Source organism: Pisolithus orientalis, assembly GCF_024613125.1.
Source record: "Pisolithus orientalis strain OTSU chromosome Unknown F5J12scaffold_35, whole genome shotgun sequence".
NCBI classification, from domain to species: domain Eukaryota; kingdom Fungi; phylum Basidiomycota; class Agaricomycetes; order Boletales; family Pisolithaceae; genus Pisolithus; species Pisolithus orientalis.
This window is the reverse complement of record NW_026260816.1, coordinates 254,972-274,684: the sequence shown is the minus strand read 5'-3', so window position 1 is coordinate 274,684 and position 19,713 is coordinate 254,972. Positions and strand designations below refer to the sequence as shown.

The following is a 19,713-nucleotide window of genomic DNA, read 5'->3' as shown; positions in this document are numbered from 1 at the left end:
CATCATCACTTTCTTCAACTTCCACAATCTTTCAGATCTTTTTGACCTTCTTTTGGGGGGTCCTTCCATTGTCAGGACATTCTTGAGAGAGATGTCCCTTGTGTCTGCAACTGAAACATCTTCCTTCTTTGATGTGGTGGTTTCATTCTTCTCCAGAGAGTCTTATTCCATCCACATCCATGGCATTTGGATCTTTTTCTTCTGAGAGGTTGTTTCTGGGATAGAATGTCTTCTTGTCATTCTTTCCAGAAAGCTCATTTACTTTTCTCCATTTGGCATCAAACTTTTGTGCCTGTGTGTACCACTTGCTAATCTTGGTGGGAGTGGTTTCCATCATGTGGATATGGTTTGCAATGAATGGTTTAAGTCCTTGTGAGAAGAATTTGATCAAGGCAATGTCTTCCATGATGGTTGAGTCAGCAGCAGCAGTTCAGAAATCAGTGATATACTGCTCCACTGATTCCTTCTGTTTTATAGTTCATAGCTTAGCAATGGTGACACCAGTGGTGTCAGCAGATGTGAACAATGCTTTAAAGTCTTTGGTAAAATCAGTGAATGTGCCAAAACTCAGGGGGTTCTTTTCCAGAGACATCTTCTGGAAGGTAGCTGCCCAGGAACCAGCAACACCTTTCTTCATATACAACAATGTGTAGACAGCCTTTTTGGTGTTCATGTCATAGACTTCTTTGATTACCATGAGGTAAGTCTGGACTGAAAACAGCCAGCTCATGGCATTCTTCTGGTCACTGTCAAAATCAGACAGGGCACCAATCTTTAGTTCTGTGGCTTTGATGGTGGTAGTGCCAGTTGTTGCCTTTGATGATGAACTGGACATCATAATTCTGGGTGGGGGCAGAGGTGTAGGAAATGTGGCAGGTCAGGCATTGGTGGGATGGGGGTTCCAAGCAATGTGAGAGACTGGTTGAAGAGATTTGAGAGGATACCTGAGGTAAAGCCTCTATCTGGTTGTTCTGGTTCATTGGAGAAGGTGTCAGTGAGAGTGCTCTCCTGTTCATTGTCAGACAATGATTCTTCTCATGTGGGTCACAATGGTGCCCAATGTCAGTTGTATTGAGGGTTCGTGGTGGTATACTAAACAGTGACTGTTCAGCCAAAGGCTAACAGACTTGAGCTTTTGTTACACTTAGACCAAAGTCAAGGCATAAGGGGAGCTCAGCCACAGACTGAGGGTTTCTACTGAGCAATAGCTGCAGTAACCTTTGTAAACAACAGAGGATTTGGGGCTTCACTGGTAAGAGTGGTCCTGGTAAGGGACACTGACAGTGAAGTTCTGAGAATGCTGTTAGACTTGGCAAGTCGCTCGTAGTCTTCGTTCATTAATTGACGCTACTTTTCCTTACCGTGGGAAACACTTCCCATTTACGGGTCTACAAGACCACAATACTTAGTTGTTCTCGAGCACTGACAATACAGCACAGTAACTTTTGTTTTATTGTCTTCAAATGTTTCATACATATAAATTAATGGTACAAGGACTTGCGCTATGACCATGCTTGTAGTTTCAACACTGGGTTCAACACCCGTGTCTCACCCCTTTTGTTTCATATAGCATACTTAACTTGCTACTGTAGTAACACCACCTCAGATGTTTGCCACTTGCGCACTCGACTGAGGTGGGTATAGTGTCTTGTTCCATGTTCATGTACTTTGTGCTCACATCATTACCTTAGATCTCGTTATAGGTAATGCAAATATAGATGTTTGCCACTTGTGCACTCGACTGAGATCTCATTATAGATTTCTGTGAGGTTATGAGCCCCAAGCTCTAATAGCCTATAAAACGTCTCACCTGAATTTTCGATACTCTCACTGTTGCTCATAGCCTTTGACCCCTATGTCAACCACCATTCCCCTCACTACAGACACTCTCCTGGGCAACATTCCAAAGCTTGACATCAAAGGTGTGAACTGGGCGATTTTCTCCCTTCGCTTCCAGACCGCTGTCAAAGCCAAGGAGCTGTGGGCTCACTTTGATGGCACCTCACCCTGCCCTGCCAGCACGACCTCCACTGATGAGGACAGATATGTGACTGTAATCCCCCCCAATGCTGATGAGCTCACCAAATGGCAGAAAAGTGAGAGTATGGCGAAACATTTACTCACTCAATGAATTCTGGATACCACCACTCTGCAGGTATGCAGCCTCGGAAACATTGCAGGCATGTGGAGTGAAATCATCCACGAGTACACCGAAAAGGGAGCTTATGCTCAGACAGATCTTCGAACAAAGTTCCTGGGCATGCAATGCCCCATCGATGGCGATGTCTGCCAATTCTTGGATGATCTACATATGAAAAGGGACGAGTTAGCTGCCATCGGCATACAGATCAAAGAAAAGGATTATCGATCGACTATCATTCAATCCTTACCTAAATACCTTGCCAGCTTCGTGTCTGGCCAACTTGCAACCGCTCGTCTGTACAGTCCAACTCAAACCATTGACCCCGATATCCTTATTTCCCTCATTATCGAGGAGTCAGAACAATGAAATCACAAAGAGACGTGGCACTCACATCATAAACATAGGGCTCATGAAGGCGATGAAGCCTTGGCCATGACCCCCGGGAATTCCTCCAGTCACAGGCAAGGAAATTGGAGAGACAGACAACAGGGAGGAAGTTCCACAGGCCCTGCTCATCAGTGTGGCCCTTGCTGGAACTGCAGATTGAGAGAGCATTTCAAATTTAGATGCCCAAAACTTGATAGGTCAGCCAATCGCAGTGCGACAGATGATGTGAAAAGGGACTCAGCTAATGCAGTGATTTTCAACTCTGAGGAGGAAGGAGCATTCTCTGTCATTGCTGTGAATGACCTCAATGACAATCTTCCTATCCCTGACCTGCTGAGTGTCTCTGATGATGACGATGAAGAAAGGGCAAACTACTGTCCCCACTGAGGAAGACTTGTTCAGCGAAATAGGAGACACTGGAAATGATGGAGATTACCTACCACCTGATCTGGTCAATCTCGTGCATGATGGGCCAGTCAGCATGACCACTGTAGAACTCTATGACTCCAGCTCCACATGGCACATCTCTCCATACAAAGATTGCTTCCTGTCCCTAACTGACATCCCGCCCAAAACGTTCGTGGCCACTAACAAACAATCCTTTAATGCAACTGCAATCAGTGATTTAATTATCGAGGTCCCAAATGGATGCAATGTAACAAAGTTAAGACTCACCAAAGTCTTATATTCTCCCACGGTGGGTTACACCCTGGTGTCCATCAGACATCTTGATCAGTTAGGATATTCTGTTACCTTCAGCTGATGGAACCTGTACCATCCACAGTCCCGACGACAACATTATCAGGTGCATACCAAACACCCAAGCAGGTCTCTACCGAGTCATCCATGATGGTGTGCATGATGGAACAAGTGCAGTGGTCGAGACCGTCACTGTCATGGAACTCCATCACAGGATGGGACATATTTCACCCACCGTCACTCGTCACCTGGCTGAGAAGAGTCAGTTACAATTGAAAGAAACGTGTATTGGGATCCCTCCTCCACTGAGTCATTACCTCGTGAGGGGGAGGAAGAAGAAGGGTACTTACCAAATGCGATGTTAACGCCTCCAGCTCCCATCGCAGTGACCAACATGGCCCCATCACTCTCACCTGTTGCTCCAGAATCCATTGCTCCAGACCATCCCATACCCCCATCTCTTCCAGCCGACCCACCCACTGCAAAGCGCATTCAAAAGCCCAGTCAACGACTTGCTGATATCCTTGCCAGTAAAGGCAGTACTAACAGTCGTGGTATACCCAACATACCCAAAGGAGTCCAGCTCCCCACCACAGTCGAAGACAAAGCCAATCCCACCAGGCTTGAGGGGGAGGACAGAGCCGCAGCCTTGCTTGCATCCATTGTAGATGATCCTGACAATGCCCTTTGCAATATTGACCTCGCTATGGCCATGAATGAAGTCACTGCCAAGTCCAAAGCCCTTGAGCCCACCTCACTAGCTGAGGCTCATCGTCGGCCAGATTGGCCACAGTGGGAGGCTGGGATAAGAGAAGAGTTAGCAACGTTACATGTGGCAGGTACTTGGGAACTCATTGATGCACCTTGTGGTGCCAACATAGTTGGATCCAAATGGGTGTTCTGCACGAAGAAAGATGCTGCTGGAAATGTGGTATGGTACAAAGCCCGACTCGTCACTCAAGGCTTCTCTCAAGTCGAAGGCGTCGATTATTTTGATACCTTCGCCCCAGTCGCAACACTCATGTCCATTTGAACTGTCCTTGCCATGGCAGCGCAATCAAACCTGGAACTCCATCAGATCGATATCAAAGGCGCATACCTGAATGGTACACTTACCAATGATGAAGTAATCCACATGCAACAGCCCCCAGGCTTCAAATCCACCAATCACCCCAATAAAGTCTGTCACCTCTGAAAGACATTGTATGGTTTGAAGCAGAGCAGCCATCACTGGTACCAAAGATTAGTGGAGATCCTTGTTGATGAGCTGGGCCTTACCCAGTGCTCGGTCGACCAGGCCATCTATTTCAGATGACGCACCACTGGTGAGCTTGTCATCATTGTCATCCATGTCGATGATTGCACCATTGCTGCAATGTCCCTAAATGAGATAGAGGAGCTTAAGCACAACGTCAGGAAATACATTGAGATTACTGACCTTGGGGAACTTCACTGGCTGCTGGGCATTGAAGTAACCAGAAATAGAGATGAATGTACCATCTCCCTGTGCCAACGCCCCTACACTGAGTCCATCATATGACACTTCAGCTTCAACAAGCTCAAGCCCATGTTGAACCCGATGGAACCCAGCACCAGACTGCATTCTGGGCAGTCACTGTCAACTGGTGCTGAATTTGCTATAATGCGCCATGTACCCTATTGAGAAGCCGTAGGATTGCTCATGTACACCTCCCTTGCCACTCGTCCTGACATCTCATACACTGTAACAACCATCTCACATTTCTCAGGCAACCCTGGAATCGCTCATTGGGAAGCTGTAAAGAGAATTTATCGGTACCTTCTTGGGACGAAGGGCTTGCAACTCATGTATGGGGGATCACCAAGTGTGTTGATCAGGTACACAGATGCAGATGGCAGTATGGCGGAAGACCACAGAGCGGTCTCAGGGTATGTTTTTCTAATAGACAGTGGAGTGGTGTCGTGGTCTTCTAAAAGACAGGAAATTGTCTTGCTCTCAACGACTGAGAGCAAGTACATGGCAACCACACACATGGCCAAGGAGGCCTTGTGGCTTTGGTCACTCATTGGAGAGCTTTTTCAGCCATTCATCAAGCCGACCACGTTGTTTTCTGATAATCAATCAGCCATCGCACTCACCAAAGACCACCAGTATCACACATGCACCAAACACATTGATATCCATTTTCACTTCATTCACTGGGTTGTAGAGAACAGCAAAATTTGCCTCATATATTGCCCAACTGCAGACATGATCACCAATACGTTAACGAAGGTGCTGCCATCTCTGAAGGTGAAGCATTTTGCGGTTGAACTCGGCCTACATCCGACTTGAGGGGGAGTGTTAGATTTGGCAAGTCACTCATAGTCTTCGTTCATTAATTGACACTACTTTTCCTTACCATGGGAAACACTTCCCGTTTACAGGTCTGCAAGACCACAATACTTAGTTGTTCTCGAGCGCTGACAATACAGCGTGGTAACTTTTGTTTTATTGACTTCAAATGTTTCATATGTATAAATTAATGGTACAAGGACTTGTGCTATGACCATGCTTGTAGTTTCAACACCAGGTTCAACACCCATGTCTCACCCCTTTTGTTTCATATAGCGTACTTAACTTGCTACTGTAGTAACACCACCTCAGACATTTGCCACTCACACACTCGACTGAGGTGGGTATAGTGTCTTGTTCCGTGTTCGTGTACTTTGCGCTCACATCGTTACCTTAGATCTCATTATAGGTAATGCAAATATAGACGTTTGCCACTCGTGCACTCGACTGAGATCTTGTTATAGATTTCTGTGAAATGCTGCATATGATTGAGCAGCTCAAGTCTGGGGTTCCAAGACTTGAGCCAACAGGCTAAATACTACAAGGAAACAGACCATAAGGCATCCACATATAACAAGGTAACTATGCCATTGGTTGAGCAATGACAACACATGTCCTAAGCATGTAGTGAGACAGTAATGCTAGTGGTGGAAATGAGCCCATGCACCTGGTTAGGCCATATGAGACAGTCAGCAGGGGCTGACAATTGGCCATCAGTGACAGGCCAGCAGAGGTTGAGCCCATGTATGACTTGTGCATGTGTTACATGAGAGCCATGAACCTATTGTCACCTTGTAGTATGGGAGAGCCCAACTGATGAGTGTCACCATGTAGTACAGCTGAGCCTGAGAGGAAATGTTGTCATGAGGAATGGTGCAGCTGTGGTTTGAATTGTCATTGTCAGTTACAAGCAGGCTGGGGAGTAAGTGTCATCATGGACTATGGGAGAGCCCAATAAATGAGTGTCACCATAGCATACAGCTGAGCCCAAGAGTAGGAGTCATTATGGAGAATGGCTGGGCAGAGGTTAGAATTGTCATCATGGGGTACAAGCCAGCTGTGGGATTAGGGTGTAGCCACTGCAATATGAGTAGTCCCAGGTAAGCCCAGAGTTGGGTGTCCCCAGAAGGTATGGATGGGCTCAGCCCCTGAGTTCACCCCTGGCAACACTGTCATGCAAGCCAGCCCAACACCAATGCCATGCTAGCCATCCCAGCAACACTGCCATGTGGGCCAGCCCACCACCAATGCCATGCAGGCCATCCTGGGATGAATGCCATGTGAGCCAGGCCAACACCAATGCAATATGAACAGGCCCAATACCAATGCCATGCTGGCTGTCCTGGCATCGATTCCATGTGGGCAGACCCAATACCAATGCCATTCAAGGCATCCCAGCACCAATGCAATGTGAACCAGGCCAACACCAACCCAGGACTAATGCCATGGAAGCCATCCTGGCTGGCACTGATTTAATGTGAACCAGCACAATGCTAATGCCATGGAAGCCATCCTGGCACCAATGCCATGTGCTCTGGCACATCACCACTGTTCAACAACCATGTGGACCATTCCCTACATAGATGTCAGGAATGGATATCATGGCTGCAATTTCACTTACCAGCTGGGCCCACACAAGCTGAGCCACTTTGCCCCAGTGCTTAGCATCCTGGCCCCAAAGTCCTCTCAGTGCCTGCATTGCAACCCTGGCAGCCTCCTCAACCATCTGCTTGGCATTTTCAGCAGTAATGACTGGCTGGATGTTGTTGGTCAATTGTGCCAGGATGAAGGTGCTGGTGTTGGTGGTAGACATAGTGCTGTTAAAGCTTAGGTGTGCAGGTGGTGGGTGCTTGAGCAGTGTGGTGAATTTGCCAGCTAGCATACACCATTCAACAGGCTTACATAAGCACAATACAAATGCTCACTCTGGTGATGCTGTGATTTACAATATTCAATGTACTGGTTTAACCATTGAACATATTTTGGTGGGAGTAATGTATGGCAGTTGACAGTCATTCCACTAAGTGCCCATTTCCATTATGTATGCACTTGCACATTGTCATGGTCATGTGTTCACCCTAAGTCCTCACTCACTCCACACCCCTTTCTGCCAGTCATTCACTCACTAACACACCAACTCTGCCCAACTTCTGTCAGTTACGGTGTCACACACCAAAGGTGTTTGGTGAGGTGGACATGGATGTAGCTGATGAATGGAGGTGAAGACCATAGCCCTCATGCGAAGAAGGACAGCCAGCAATGTCGGCAGTCATCCCTTGCACATGAACAGGTTGTCAATGCCAAAGAAAAAGGAGGAGGCAGGTTAAGCGCCAGTAAAATTCTTAAGTGCCTGTGTATGGCATTCCAGTTTTTGACGTATCTCCACCAATTCTGCAGACACCGAAACCATTCCCACACTCGCTTGTAGTGCTCAGCCATGCGATCCTACCTTCCAAGATTGGAAAGGATTTGCACACTCCACACATTTCTACAGCACTCCCTCCAAAAGATGCTCATTTCACTAATTCTTCTGATATGGCTGCCTCCACATCAGTCATTTCGCTTGTCCCCTTTGCTAGGGACCATGGCTACATATATCTACCAGGAGTTCCTACCAGCTTCCATCCTGAAGTGTCCTGGTACATCCCACCCTCATCTGCCCCCTCTCAGCCCATCCAGCTTGGACAGTGTGTTCTTTTTGTCAGTATGACCTCCAGGAGGATGTTCTTTGGTCGCCTCAGGTCTGTCATTCGCTTGGAAAGGTCTTATGTGGTTGTTTCAGTCTCTCCAATCCAAGAAGCATATGGATCCTTCCTCCCTGCCCCCTGCAATGTCTTCATACCAGTCTTGTCCATCATTCTTCCAAAATTGCGACAGCTACAGTATAATCTACTGTTCTCCACTCTCCCTGATCGCATCCATGACAAGTATGATGCACATCTTGCCTCCTTGTTGCAAGATACAGCAGAAGACGCTCCCCCTTCATCCTCCCTTCCAACAGAGCCTTGTTCATGAAGTTTTTATTTGCTTCACTGAGAGGATGGTTTGGGGGGGAAAGTTGCGATCCCCTATGCTCCTGTCACCCCACAGACCCCCAAAGCTTGACCCCTGTTGACATCTGACTCACCCTGTCTGCTTTTGGATGTACTATATCGCCATCAGATCAGTGCTGCCTCTCTGTCATCCCACTTTGGCCTAGAAGCGATCTCTTCAAGATGTGACATGCACAGCCTCCCCCTAATGCAATTCCAGTGCACTTTCCCAGTTCCTGACATTGCTTGACTCATACTTTGACATTCTGACTGTCTTTGACTCACCTATTGCCAATACTTACCAATCTTTTGACTTTGCTTACTGATTCTTTGCTTTTTGGCTTACTTATCCTTACCAATGCTTACCAATGCTTTCCAAGACAATTACCCATCACTTACATTCCTTACTCATCAGTTACCAATCGCTTACCAAGTGTTTGCACCTTGTTTTCCATAGGCAACGCCCCTGTACTGTATATTAGTCACTGTACTTAGGTAGCAAAAAAAAAAAAAGACATCAGAGAGCCCCTCTTGCTTGCAATTTATCATCTCTCAGTAAATCATTCATCAGCTTCAATAGTTGAGACTTTATTAAGGGTCTAGCTATCATCTACTTCGCTTATCATCATCTATCATCCATATACTTCGCTCCAAGCCCTCCCTGAGCTCGGTACAGCTTAGGACATCGAATCAAGTCACCATCCATCCTTCTGTAGGCTGACAGCAGTCTACCCTATCGCTTTCTATCACATTCTTGCTCCCTCTTCATCAGGAGCACCCCCAACCCTCAGCACTCATCTTTGAGTGTTGTAGCTCACAAAAAACCTCCCAAAGAACAGGTTCTACCATCTAGGTACCGCATAGGCACACCACCACTCGCTTTCATTGTCTTTTGTGTTGGTTTTGGTTGGTTTTCACCACTGATCCTCACTTTGACTCACACTGCAAAGAGTGTACACCTGCCACCTTATCCCCCTCGATCCCCATTTATGCAGAATTTCCTGCACCACCAGTATCAATACATCTAATGCCACCTAACTCGACTGATCCCTCCACTATTCTTGTCCATGGCCACCTAGACAGTACCAGAGATTTGTTTCAGCAACAACTTTGCCCAAAGGTTGTCATACCTCTGATGTTTGGTCTATGTTATATGCTCGATTTGGCTATTGATCACATGAAAGGGACTGCATCTATTGGACTGCATCAACCCTGCTCTTGTCAGTGACTGCCCTTAGGGGCTTGAATGATTCATTTTCTGTCTAGTAAGCCCATTCCTTTCTCTATTGCTGGATACTGATGAACTCTTGTGGTTTTTCAGTCCTGAGGAACCCCACTCTCTGGGTTGTGCAGATGGAATACCGCCATTCTGGATTTCAATTGGAATTCCACCCATATGTTTCCATTTTAATAGGTGTGTCATCCTCGCTACACATTACAACCACTTCCTTCCTGCATGCTTTTCCTTCGTCCCCCTTATGTTGTGTCCTCTTTTTGTGGTTTTATATGTCCTTGCTGATGCTATATCCAGAACTTTGCATGCTGAGACAACATGTTCTAGACAGATTTTTTTTCCCATGTGGTTCATCTTGCCTTGATGTACTCTGACCTTAAATACTCACCTTGCCTCCCCCTGTTTCTTAACACCCCCATACAACCATGCCCCACTCTGCTAATATCCCAGAGCCTTGAAGGGACTTCCTTGCTGACTTGAACACTTGCATTCTTCACAACTGAAGGATTCTGTCCTCACAAAGTGCCCCAGTTTCCAAATGAGTAAAAAAAGGTGGTGCTGTTGTCTCTAATGATGGAGTGCAACACTCAGAGGTACATCTTGTAGTATACTTCTCATCCATTACTCTAACATCATTTTCTGCTCACAGCAATCTACTCCGAAGGATATGATTGGCAAACCAAAACTGTGGTGTGCAGTCCAGCCTCCTGAAGGCTGGGAAGAGCACATGTTTGGCCTGAGAGATAGAAGACACTCCTTGACACCTCATCCTTCCATTGTGAACACCCCAACACTCCCTTCCCCTTCCCTGTGCCTGGATGACCAAATCCATGATGAGGACTCTGCAATGGAGGAGATGGAGGAGAATCCTGACAACAATGAAAACAAAGATGACCAGCCTTCCAGTAATGAGAATGAGGATGATCAGCTGTCTGGTAGCAAGAATGAGGATGACCTGCTATCGAGTAGTGAGAAAGAGGATGACCTGCCATCTGGTAGTGAGAAAGAGGATGACCAGCTGCCTGGTAGTGATGATGACGACAAGGGTTCTGATTACAATGAGAATGAGAATGATGACAAGACAGAGAGCTCAAGCAACTCCTGTGGTAGGTTTTTCTGTTTCATATCCCTCAGTCTCTCACATTTTTTTCAGATAATTCTCATTTCTTTTGACTTTGGGGTTTGGTGCCTCTCTGGCCATGCAATGGTGGGCTTGGTGCCCACTTGTGTTTCAAAGCTTGGTGCTTTGGATACTCATGACCATTTCCTGCCACCCATCATTCCCTTGGTTGTTATATAGATAAAGAATTGTTGTGATCCTGTTCTGTTACTATCTATATATGCATCTGCCTCATATTGACATGTTGACTCCTAGATGATGATGATGCACATGCTCACAATGCTCAGACCATTTCTTGTGCCCAGTCCCCACTTCCCCCATCCTCGCCACCCACATACAAGTCTGATGACTCTGCCTGTCCTGTGGGGGACATTGTCCATCCTTGCCAAGATCCTGGCCCATCTAATATCCCATATCATGTGAGTAATTCGATTTTGCAGAGGTTTCACTGTTGACTTGCATTCTCTCTAGCTGTTACCTTCTGGCCACTGCAATCAATTTCCTCCATCTTGCCAAGGATTCCATCATGTTCCATCTCAAACCAACCATCCTTACTACAACGGTCCATATACCAATGACTACTACCCTCCAACCCAGTCAGGTGAACCTCATTGGGTTAACAGGGGTAATGCTGCACAATATGAGGATGACTTCACTGAGGAGTATATAAATGAAGATTACTACTAGTGTAGTTTTTGCTTCCCCTACAACATATTTGTCATGTGCCACTTGTATATTGATGTCACTGGTGTCAGCGATGATGTTACCATCAGATTCAGGGGACAAGTCTGCAGCTCTCCACTCAGTCCTGTGCCTTTCCTATCGCTTTTTGCACCACTCGTTCCCCTCACCGAGACCTCTCTGGGGGGGCCTCTTTTGTCTAATTCCATGAAGCTGCTATTGAGATATCGCCATTTTTGTATTTGGAGGGCAGTGAGACAGTTTCGTGCATAGCTCCAGATCTGATGGTCCAATCATGGTGGCTCCTTTTTTTCTGTGTTTATCTATGAGTACCTGACCACCTTCCTGAGGCCTGTGTTGATCACCCCAGCCATTGTCCTGAGGTCATCACCTGCTTGTGCACTTGCCCGGAGTTACCCCTATCATCTTGGGGCTGTATCTCAGTGGTTTCTCTGACATGTCTCTTGCTTTTTTGCAGACTCGCACTACTAGATGACGACTCCCTGGAGATGTCTAGATCATTGTGATTGGTGCAGTAGTTACGGAGATGTTCGCATTTTTGTGGCAAGGCCCACCCCTTGAGGTCCTCTCATCATACCTCATGCATATCCACACCACTTCTCTCGCTTTTTGAGCCACAAATCCCTCTCACTGACCCATTTATGGGGTGCCCTTGTTCATCCAATTCTGCTTGCTCATTGTTGAGATATTCCCACTGTTGTGTTTGAAGGGTTTCAAGGCAGTTTAGTGTATACCTCAAGATCAGGTGATCCAATTGGTGTTTTCCTTCTTTCTCCCTGATTGCCTGGGAATCCTCTACTGCATCCCATAGTTTCGTGTCAGTCACCCCAGCCATTACTGTTACATTTCAGTACTGGCCACTTATCAACTCTTTATTAGGGGTGGTCCAGGGTCAAATCACATATGGTACCAATGTCCATCACATGTCCATTGCTGTTAGGCACTGTACATGATGCCTCAGTCTGTATATACAATTCCAGCAGTCCTAGCTACTGTGTTTGTGCCTTGTTGCTCCTCATGTTACAGCTATTTTCAAAACTGAGAGCAAGGCCAAATAAACAAAATCACACACATATAGTAGCTAAATGTTATAACTTTGATATCTCAATCAATTCAAGTCAGATCACCACAACTTTTACAGATTCAGAATCAGGGAAATTAGATGTAGGTCCTGGTGTAAAGATTAGACTAGTTCTAGCACTATATAAGTCTGAAAAAGCATAGGCTGATTTCACATATACAATCAAAATTGCAAGTGATCTAGGCATCTGTACACCTTAGCAAACTAATAGTGGTCTTCTATATATCAATTGTCCAGCAGGCTTTCAATGCTTTTTGGGCAGCAGAGAGCCCTCTGCTTCCAGATGTTCATTGCACATATAAGTAAGATTGGAAGCCTATTATTGCATATTTCTTCACACAAGATTCATATCCTTGGAGCCCTGTGTATCATCTAGAGAACAGTACCAAAAATTTATGCAATTATGCAGTGTGTTGTTGTGATCTGAAGTTCTACACCTAGTATTGTCTTATCTACACTTGGTGGCTGCTTACCAATCATGTGCCACCCCTTACCTGTGTCCCCTTGCCTCACATCTCAAGACTTGCTTCAAATAAAATCATAGTAGAAGGACATGAGATTGAGAAATAATACAACACTTGAGATCTGCAGGGTATGATTGCTGGATACAATTTGAATAGCATTCTTTGGGTGCCATGACTATTTCAGGCATTGATATGTATAGGACATTTGGAGCCATTGAGTGAACCTGATCATGTCAGCAACTACTCATGCATATGGCTACACCCACTCAAATGCAGTTATTCACTGCTCACTGCTCATTTGGTCACTGACTTTTCATCTCTGCACATATTTTTTGGTACTGTTCTCTAGAAATTACACAGGGCTCAAAGGATATGAATCTTGTGTGAAGAATTATGCAATAATGGGCTCACAATCTTGGTTATATGTGAAATGGACATCTGCAAGGCAGACCTGTGTCTCATTGCCCTGATTCTGAATCTCCAAAAATCATGGTGATCTGACTTGAACTGATTGGTGCCATTGATTGAGCCTGTTACAATGTGACAATATATATCCCAATTGTGGGCAGAGGGCAATGTGGATGTCAGAGATACAGGGTAGGATGTCCAACATTTGCCTCTGTGGCATTTGTATAACATCTCACTGATGTCCAGAGGGGGAGATAGGATGTCCCAACATAGCCTGAGAGGCTGCTGTGGGACATCCCACACTGGTTTCTGGAAAGGGGGTTGGGATGTCCCAACATAGCCTGAAAGCCTGTTGTGGGACATCCCACTGGTTTATGGAAGGGGGATGGGATGTCCCAACATAACCTGAGAGGCTGTTGTGGGACATCCCACTGGCTGCTGGAGGGGGGGGGGTGGGATGTCCCAACGTAGCCTTATGATGGAAATGTGACCAGAGCTGGGATTGAAGCAACCTCTTAGGTGTTAACCAGGTGATCTGACTGCTCCGCTGTGTATATTGTCTAGGTGATAGCATCAGTAGCATGGGGCATGGACCAGTGAGGTGGGAAAAAAACTATGTGGAGTGCAATGCACAGAATACACCATTTCCAACATGGTCCTTCAATCTGGAAATGTTTGGAGTGCAACAAGGGTGCATGCCTCCTATGATCATGCAAATGGTCTGATAGCATTTTGGCCTTGTGTTATGTGGAGAGTGGTGTGGGACATCTGGCCAGACAGGGGGGTGGGATGTCCCAACTTAGCCTTAGAGGCTGCTGTGGGACATCCCACTGCTGGCCAGATGGTGGGGAGGGATGTCCCAATGTAGGTGTAGGGGCTGTTGTGGGACATCCCACTGCTTGGCAAAGGGGAGGGTGGGATGCCCCAATGTAGCCTCAGAGGCTGTTGTGGGACATCCCACTGGTTGCCAGAGGGGGAGAGGGATATCCAAATATAGCCTTAGAGGCTATTGTGGGACATCCCCCTGGTTGCCAGAGGGGGGGAAGGAATGTCCTGATGTAGCCTTAGAGGCTATTGTGGAACATCCCACTGCTTGCCATAGGAGGGGGAGGGATGTCCCAATGTAGCCTTAGAGGCTGTCATGGGACATCCCACTACTTGCCAGAGGGGGGGAGGGATGTCCCAGTGTAGCTTCAAAGGCTGTCATGGGACATCCCACTGCTTGCCAGAGGGGGGGAGGGATGTCCCAAAGTAGCCTTATGAGGAAAATGGGACCAGTCCTAAGATTGAACCAGTGACCTCCTAGGTGTTTACCAGGTGCTGCAACCACTGAGCCATATGGTCTGGGTACTAATGTCCATAGCTTGGGGGCTTAGACTAGCACTGTGGGAACATATCTCCATGAAGTTAATGCACAGAATGCACCATCTCCAATGTGGTCCCTTCATCTGGCCACTTTTGGAGTGTAAAAACAGTGCACACCCCCTAGGGTCATGCAAATGGTCTGATTGCCTTTTGACCTTGTGTCATGTGATGGATCAGGATTTACTGCTGTGTTTCCAGGAGGCCTTACTATCAACCACCTTGTGTCCATGTAACTCACATGATCTGGACTTACTAAGGATGCTGCATGACCCATTGTACTGAGCATGCATGGGTTCCAGATGCAGCTCATAACCTGATGAAAATGTGACCAGAGCTGGCATTGAGCCAGGACCCTCTCAGTGTCAAGCAGCTTCTCTGACCATGGAGCTACCTTGCATTGGATTCCCTATGGTGCTTGTAGGATTAGTGTGGATTACTACTTCAACACCTTAGAGGCTGTGTTGGGACATCCCTCTGGTTGCCAGAGGGGAGGGTGGGATGTCCCAGTATAGCCTTAGAGGCTGTTGTGGGACATCCCACTGGTTGGCAAAGGGGAGGGTGGGATGTCCCAATGTAGGCTTAGAGGCTGTTGGGGGACATCCCACTAGTTGGCAGTGGGGAGGGTGGGATGTCCCAATGTAGGCTTGGAGGCTGTTGTGGGACATCCCACTGCTTGGCAGAGGGAACAGTGGGATGTCCCAATGTAGCCTTAGAGGCTGTTGTGGGACATCCCACTGGTTGGCAAAGGGGAGGGAGGGATGTCCCAAGGCAGCCTTGGAGGCTGCCATGGGACATCCTGAGTCCCCTTATGAAAGTCAGTGGGGTGTCCCATCCCAGCCTCAGTGGGCTATGATGGCACATCCTCCTAAGTTACCTTTGCAGACCAGCACAATGCCCCATGATGACCTCAGAGGCTCATCTGGGACATTCTGCCCTCTGCAGATGGTGTTGCAAAGGTGACATCCAATGATCATGGCTATGCTGTGTGACACAATGACAACTCAGAGGTGGGCTTGACTTTAGCCAGTCTGTGTAACACAGCTGATTGTCAACCTTGTTTGGTCATATGATACAGTACAAAGTAGGTACATTATGTGCCTCGATGGCTCCTCAATCCTGCTTCTTCTTGCAATAACCCTCGAATCAGCACAATTTGTGCACTGTGGCATCCTGTGTGAGCCAACAACCTCTTCATCTGCCAACCTTTTCGCTTTGGGGCTGCCTGCAAGCATTTCGAGCTCTTCAACTTTGACTCTTGTGGGCATCACCTGTTCTTTGAGCCTTTCTGCTTCAAATTTGAGTGGAATCTTCGATACAAGTAACTCATCTGCCAATTGCTGAACCTCTTCGCTGACTGCAGGAACCTTGACAGTGTTTTCTTTGAGACTTTGACATCTTAAACTGAAAGTATCAGTAGCTAGTTGAGAAACTCAGTGAAAATGAAATGAAAAACCCCTCTGAGCACACTTGCTCACCTCAAATTTGAATGGCTCCTTCGTCATGAGTGGTTCTTCCACTGCTGCTGGTTTGACTCACTGGAGCTTTGCTGCTTCCTGTAATTCCATAGTCAGTGGTTTGTTCATACTCAAAGAAAACTCTTTTGTCTCAAAATGGGCTGCCACTGCTGCTTTGACAAGCCTGCTGGGGCTTCAGTCTTCACTCTTTGTCTTCTCAGATGGACTGTGTGGCTGCATGTGACTTGAGTGTGCCAAGGGAGCCTCAGCCTGGTTTTTTGCACATGCATGACCTTCCAGCTTTGCCACTGCCCTTTGTTCATGCTGGACACACTCCTGTAGCTCTGTAGGTCTCTGTAGACTAGCTGTCAGTGAGTCATATGTAGAATCAACCAGAAAAAACTTTGTAGGCTTGGGTTCAGGCTGCTCTTGATGAGAATATACTTGCACTCGCTCTGAGCAAAATCCCTTCTGAAGTAGTCTTGTAGCTATGAATGTTACTTGTTGCATGGGCCATGGGTTGTCAGAGCATCGCCTGTCGATCATTGTGTTGCATTTTCTGAACAATTTCGCACCAAAACTCTTTATTGAAGTCTTCATGCTTGTCAGCCTCAAGTTTCCTCGAAACCCATAGATATGTTGCTAAATCAAGAAAATAAAGCCTGTAATTTGTTAGTTCCTCTGTATGAATTTCTCTCTTTGCTCAACTGCCAACAAGACTGTAAAGGTCATCCTTTAAATGCTGCCAATCCAATTTCTGGGACCCAGGATACAAATGCATGATGGCCACCACAAATTCAGGCCAACTGAACTGATCCTCTACAAACTGGAGCCAAGGGTCGGAAACTTCACCACCTGCATACCAGCAAGCCCATTTTGCCCATTCTTGGTCATCAAAGCATTTCTCATGCTTGCAAAGACTTCAAACCTCTTTGAAATACCTAAAAAGGTCAGATGCACACCCCAACAACCATGGTGTGTCCCTCAAGTTCTTCTGGTGCATTCTCATGGCTTCTTTGCAGAAACTCAACTATTAATTTCCCTTTGGATCTGCTTCTTGGCTTGAGGGATCTTTGACTTCATCGCTCACTCAACATTTGCTGCTTGAAAAATTAATTCAGAAAATTCCGGAGTTCCTGAGTGTAGACTGTAACTAGAATTGAGATTCTGAGTACTTAGCTTGTCCAACTTAATTTAGCAAAAACTTCATGTGGTGATAAAGAGGTAGCTTCTTTCCCCAAAACAAACAGAACCCCCCTTGTGGTGGGCTCCAGATGTAGGAATAGGTAATAGAAGATACCTAGAAATAGTAATTATCAGCAATGGGTGAGTATTTGTGCTTGACCCAAAAGGGAGGTCCTGTGTGGAGAAAGAAAGGTGTAGTAAGAAGGTAAAAATGCAAACTAAAATGAAGACTTAGCTCTGGGATGTCTTCCTACTGATCTAAATGTCTTGCCAGTCCTCCTGGCCCTTTGTGTACTCCCCAAAGTAATAATTCTATCCTCAAAAACTTGCCACAATGTGAGATGAAATCACCCTACTACTGAGGGCCTGTGACATGAATTGTTTTTTTTGGTAAACTGAACTTGCATGAACACAGTGCATGTGCTTAGTCAGCAACACAGCTGCTCACCACCAAGTCCAGTGGTCCAAACATGAAAACAAAACACAAGAAATAACACAAGTCCCTCAACCCCTAACTCCTGACCAAGACAAATTCTTCTAGGGAACTCAAACTCATTCCCTACAGTGCTACCATGGGGTAACCCTTGACAGTACCATGAGATGACAGCCATGTCTTGTCAGTGTAATGAATAAATGCAAATGGAACAGCATTCTCCACATGTGTGGGTAACTGTGACTTCATTTGCATAACAGGAAGAAACACAGTGAATTGACACAGTACAATGGTATGAAATAATATTAATTACAATGCACTTGAATATCCCACCAATGATTGCCCATCCAAGGTTCAGTGTAGAAGCATTCATACATCTCACCATCAAGTTTGAAGACCCATTCAGCATCCCAGATGAAGTGCAGTTCAAGAAAAGGATTTTGCAATAAATTGAGGGCCCAGTCCCACAGAGGGCAGATGTGGATGGGAACATCATGTCACTGCCCTTATAGGGCACAGCAATTTCAAACTTCAAGAATTGACAAGTGGCTGGGAAGTGAGCCACTTGTCAAAAGTGCACTGGAAATAAACAACTTACTGGTGTTAGTTGTGCCACCACTCTATCAAAAGCAGTGCAAAGCCCAGCATCATTATGCAGTGTGACACTTGCTGTTCCTTGCCATATACAATGAATCAACTTGAGAAGGGAATCAACCTGAGTTGAGCTAAGCTCAGCTTCAACAGCAACAGTAGCAAAAATGTAATCACCCTCCAAAGCAAAAGGGTGCCAGGGCTCACAGTCTGGGGCCATGTATTTGAGGTTTTGCTGGCCAAACTCTTCAGCAGATTGGAAAAGTGTTGGGCACTTGCTATGGGGATGAAATTCAGTCTTGAATTTGGGATGATGGTCATTTTGGACATCTGGCACAGCAGAGTTCACTGAGTGACCTGCCACTTGGGCTGCAATTGACATGTCAGAATCGAGATTCATCACAAACAACAGGAGATTAGTTGAATTTCAGTTAGAGACAAACATTCTAAACTTACCTGAGTCCAGTATATTCCTACCATGAGGACTCATCATACCCATCAACATGTTGTCTTCATTGAGAGCAAAGCCAGTTGGTGATCCTGTCTTGCAAAGTGTAAGCATTGAGAGCAACACTAAGGCAGTCTACATACTGGGAATTGATTGTGAAGGGCCCACTGACAGCTGCCTGAGTGGTGCTGGTATTACAGCTGCTGCAGAGCCTGAAGACCCAGTGATGCCAGGGTGCACTAACAATGTGGATGTAGCTGCGACTGCTTCCTTAGCAATTTCAGCTAGTAAACAACCATTGTAAATTAATGGACAGATGAGAGGGGGGAAAGGTATTGACTTATTTTGATGAACATCTCATATGCATGCCTTATTGTGTTTGTCTCATTCTTTGCAGTTCACATGCTCCTTCACACAACTGGTCTTGTGCTGTTTGATTCCTTGTGGTAGATAGAGATTACTGCAGTGCTTGCAAGGTTGCTTAGTGGACAACTCTTTTGACTGCTGGTAATTTTGATGTGGGGGCATGGTGGATGGAAGGCAATGGGCAAAGCTGATTTGGGTCTGAAACAACCCATAATATTATGTTATGTAATTGATAAGTTAGATCAGAAAATCAATAATGATCATGTCACATGCACTTGCAATGATTT

At 46.1% G+C, this 19,713-nt stretch overlaps 4 protein-coding genes and 1 pseudogene across 5 annotated transcripts; 1 reads left to right on the top strand and 4 right to left on the bottom strand.

Annotated features, from left to right (window-relative positions):
• Positions 1–7,085: 7,085 nt before the first annotated feature.
• F5J12DRAFT_896022 (uncharacterized protein) lies at positions 7,086–7,356 on the bottom strand (the record flags this gene model as incomplete). Its single annotated transcript, XM_051747904.1, has 2 exons — positions 7,086–7,118; positions 7,165–7,356. 2 exons carry the CDS (start codon positions 7,354–7,356, stop codon positions 7,086–7,088), a joined length of 225 nt encoding a protein of 74 aa, XP_051596804.1.
• A 3,120-nt stretch (positions 7,357–10,476) lies between these two features.
• F5J12DRAFT_785307 (uncharacterized protein) lies at positions 10,477–11,616 on the top strand (the record flags this gene model as incomplete). Its single annotated transcript, XM_051743216.1, has 3 exons — positions 10,477–10,915; positions 11,185–11,348; positions 11,401–11,616. 3 exons carry the CDS (start codon positions 10,477–10,479, stop codon positions 11,614–11,616), a joined length of 819 nt encoding a protein of 272 aa, XP_051596803.1.
• A 3,239-nt stretch (positions 11,617–14,855) lies between these two features.
• On the bottom strand, positions 14,856–14,928 carry F5J12DRAFT_t164 (annotated as a pseudogene). The gene has a single exon. The product of its transcript is annotated as a tRNA-OTHER (tRNA).
• A 470-nt stretch (positions 14,929–15,398) lies between these two features.
• Positions 15,399–16,726, bottom strand: F5J12DRAFT_785306 (uncharacterized protein; the record flags this gene model as incomplete). Its single annotated transcript, XM_051743215.1, has 5 exons — positions 15,399–15,745; positions 15,824–15,885; positions 16,039–16,350; positions 16,486–16,502; positions 16,697–16,726. 5 exons carry the CDS (start codon positions 16,724–16,726, stop codon positions 15,399–15,401), a joined length of 768 nt encoding a protein of 255 aa, XP_051596802.1.
• A 1,600-nt stretch (positions 16,727–18,326) lies between these two features.
• Positions 18,327–18,497, bottom strand: F5J12DRAFT_725518 (uncharacterized protein; the record flags this gene model as incomplete). The annotated part of the gene is made up of 1 exon (XM_051741639.1): positions 18,327–18,497. A coding segment is annotated over one exon (171 nt), but the record flags the coding sequence as incomplete, so codon positions are not given.
• Positions 18,498–19,713: the final 1,216 nt, after the last annotated feature.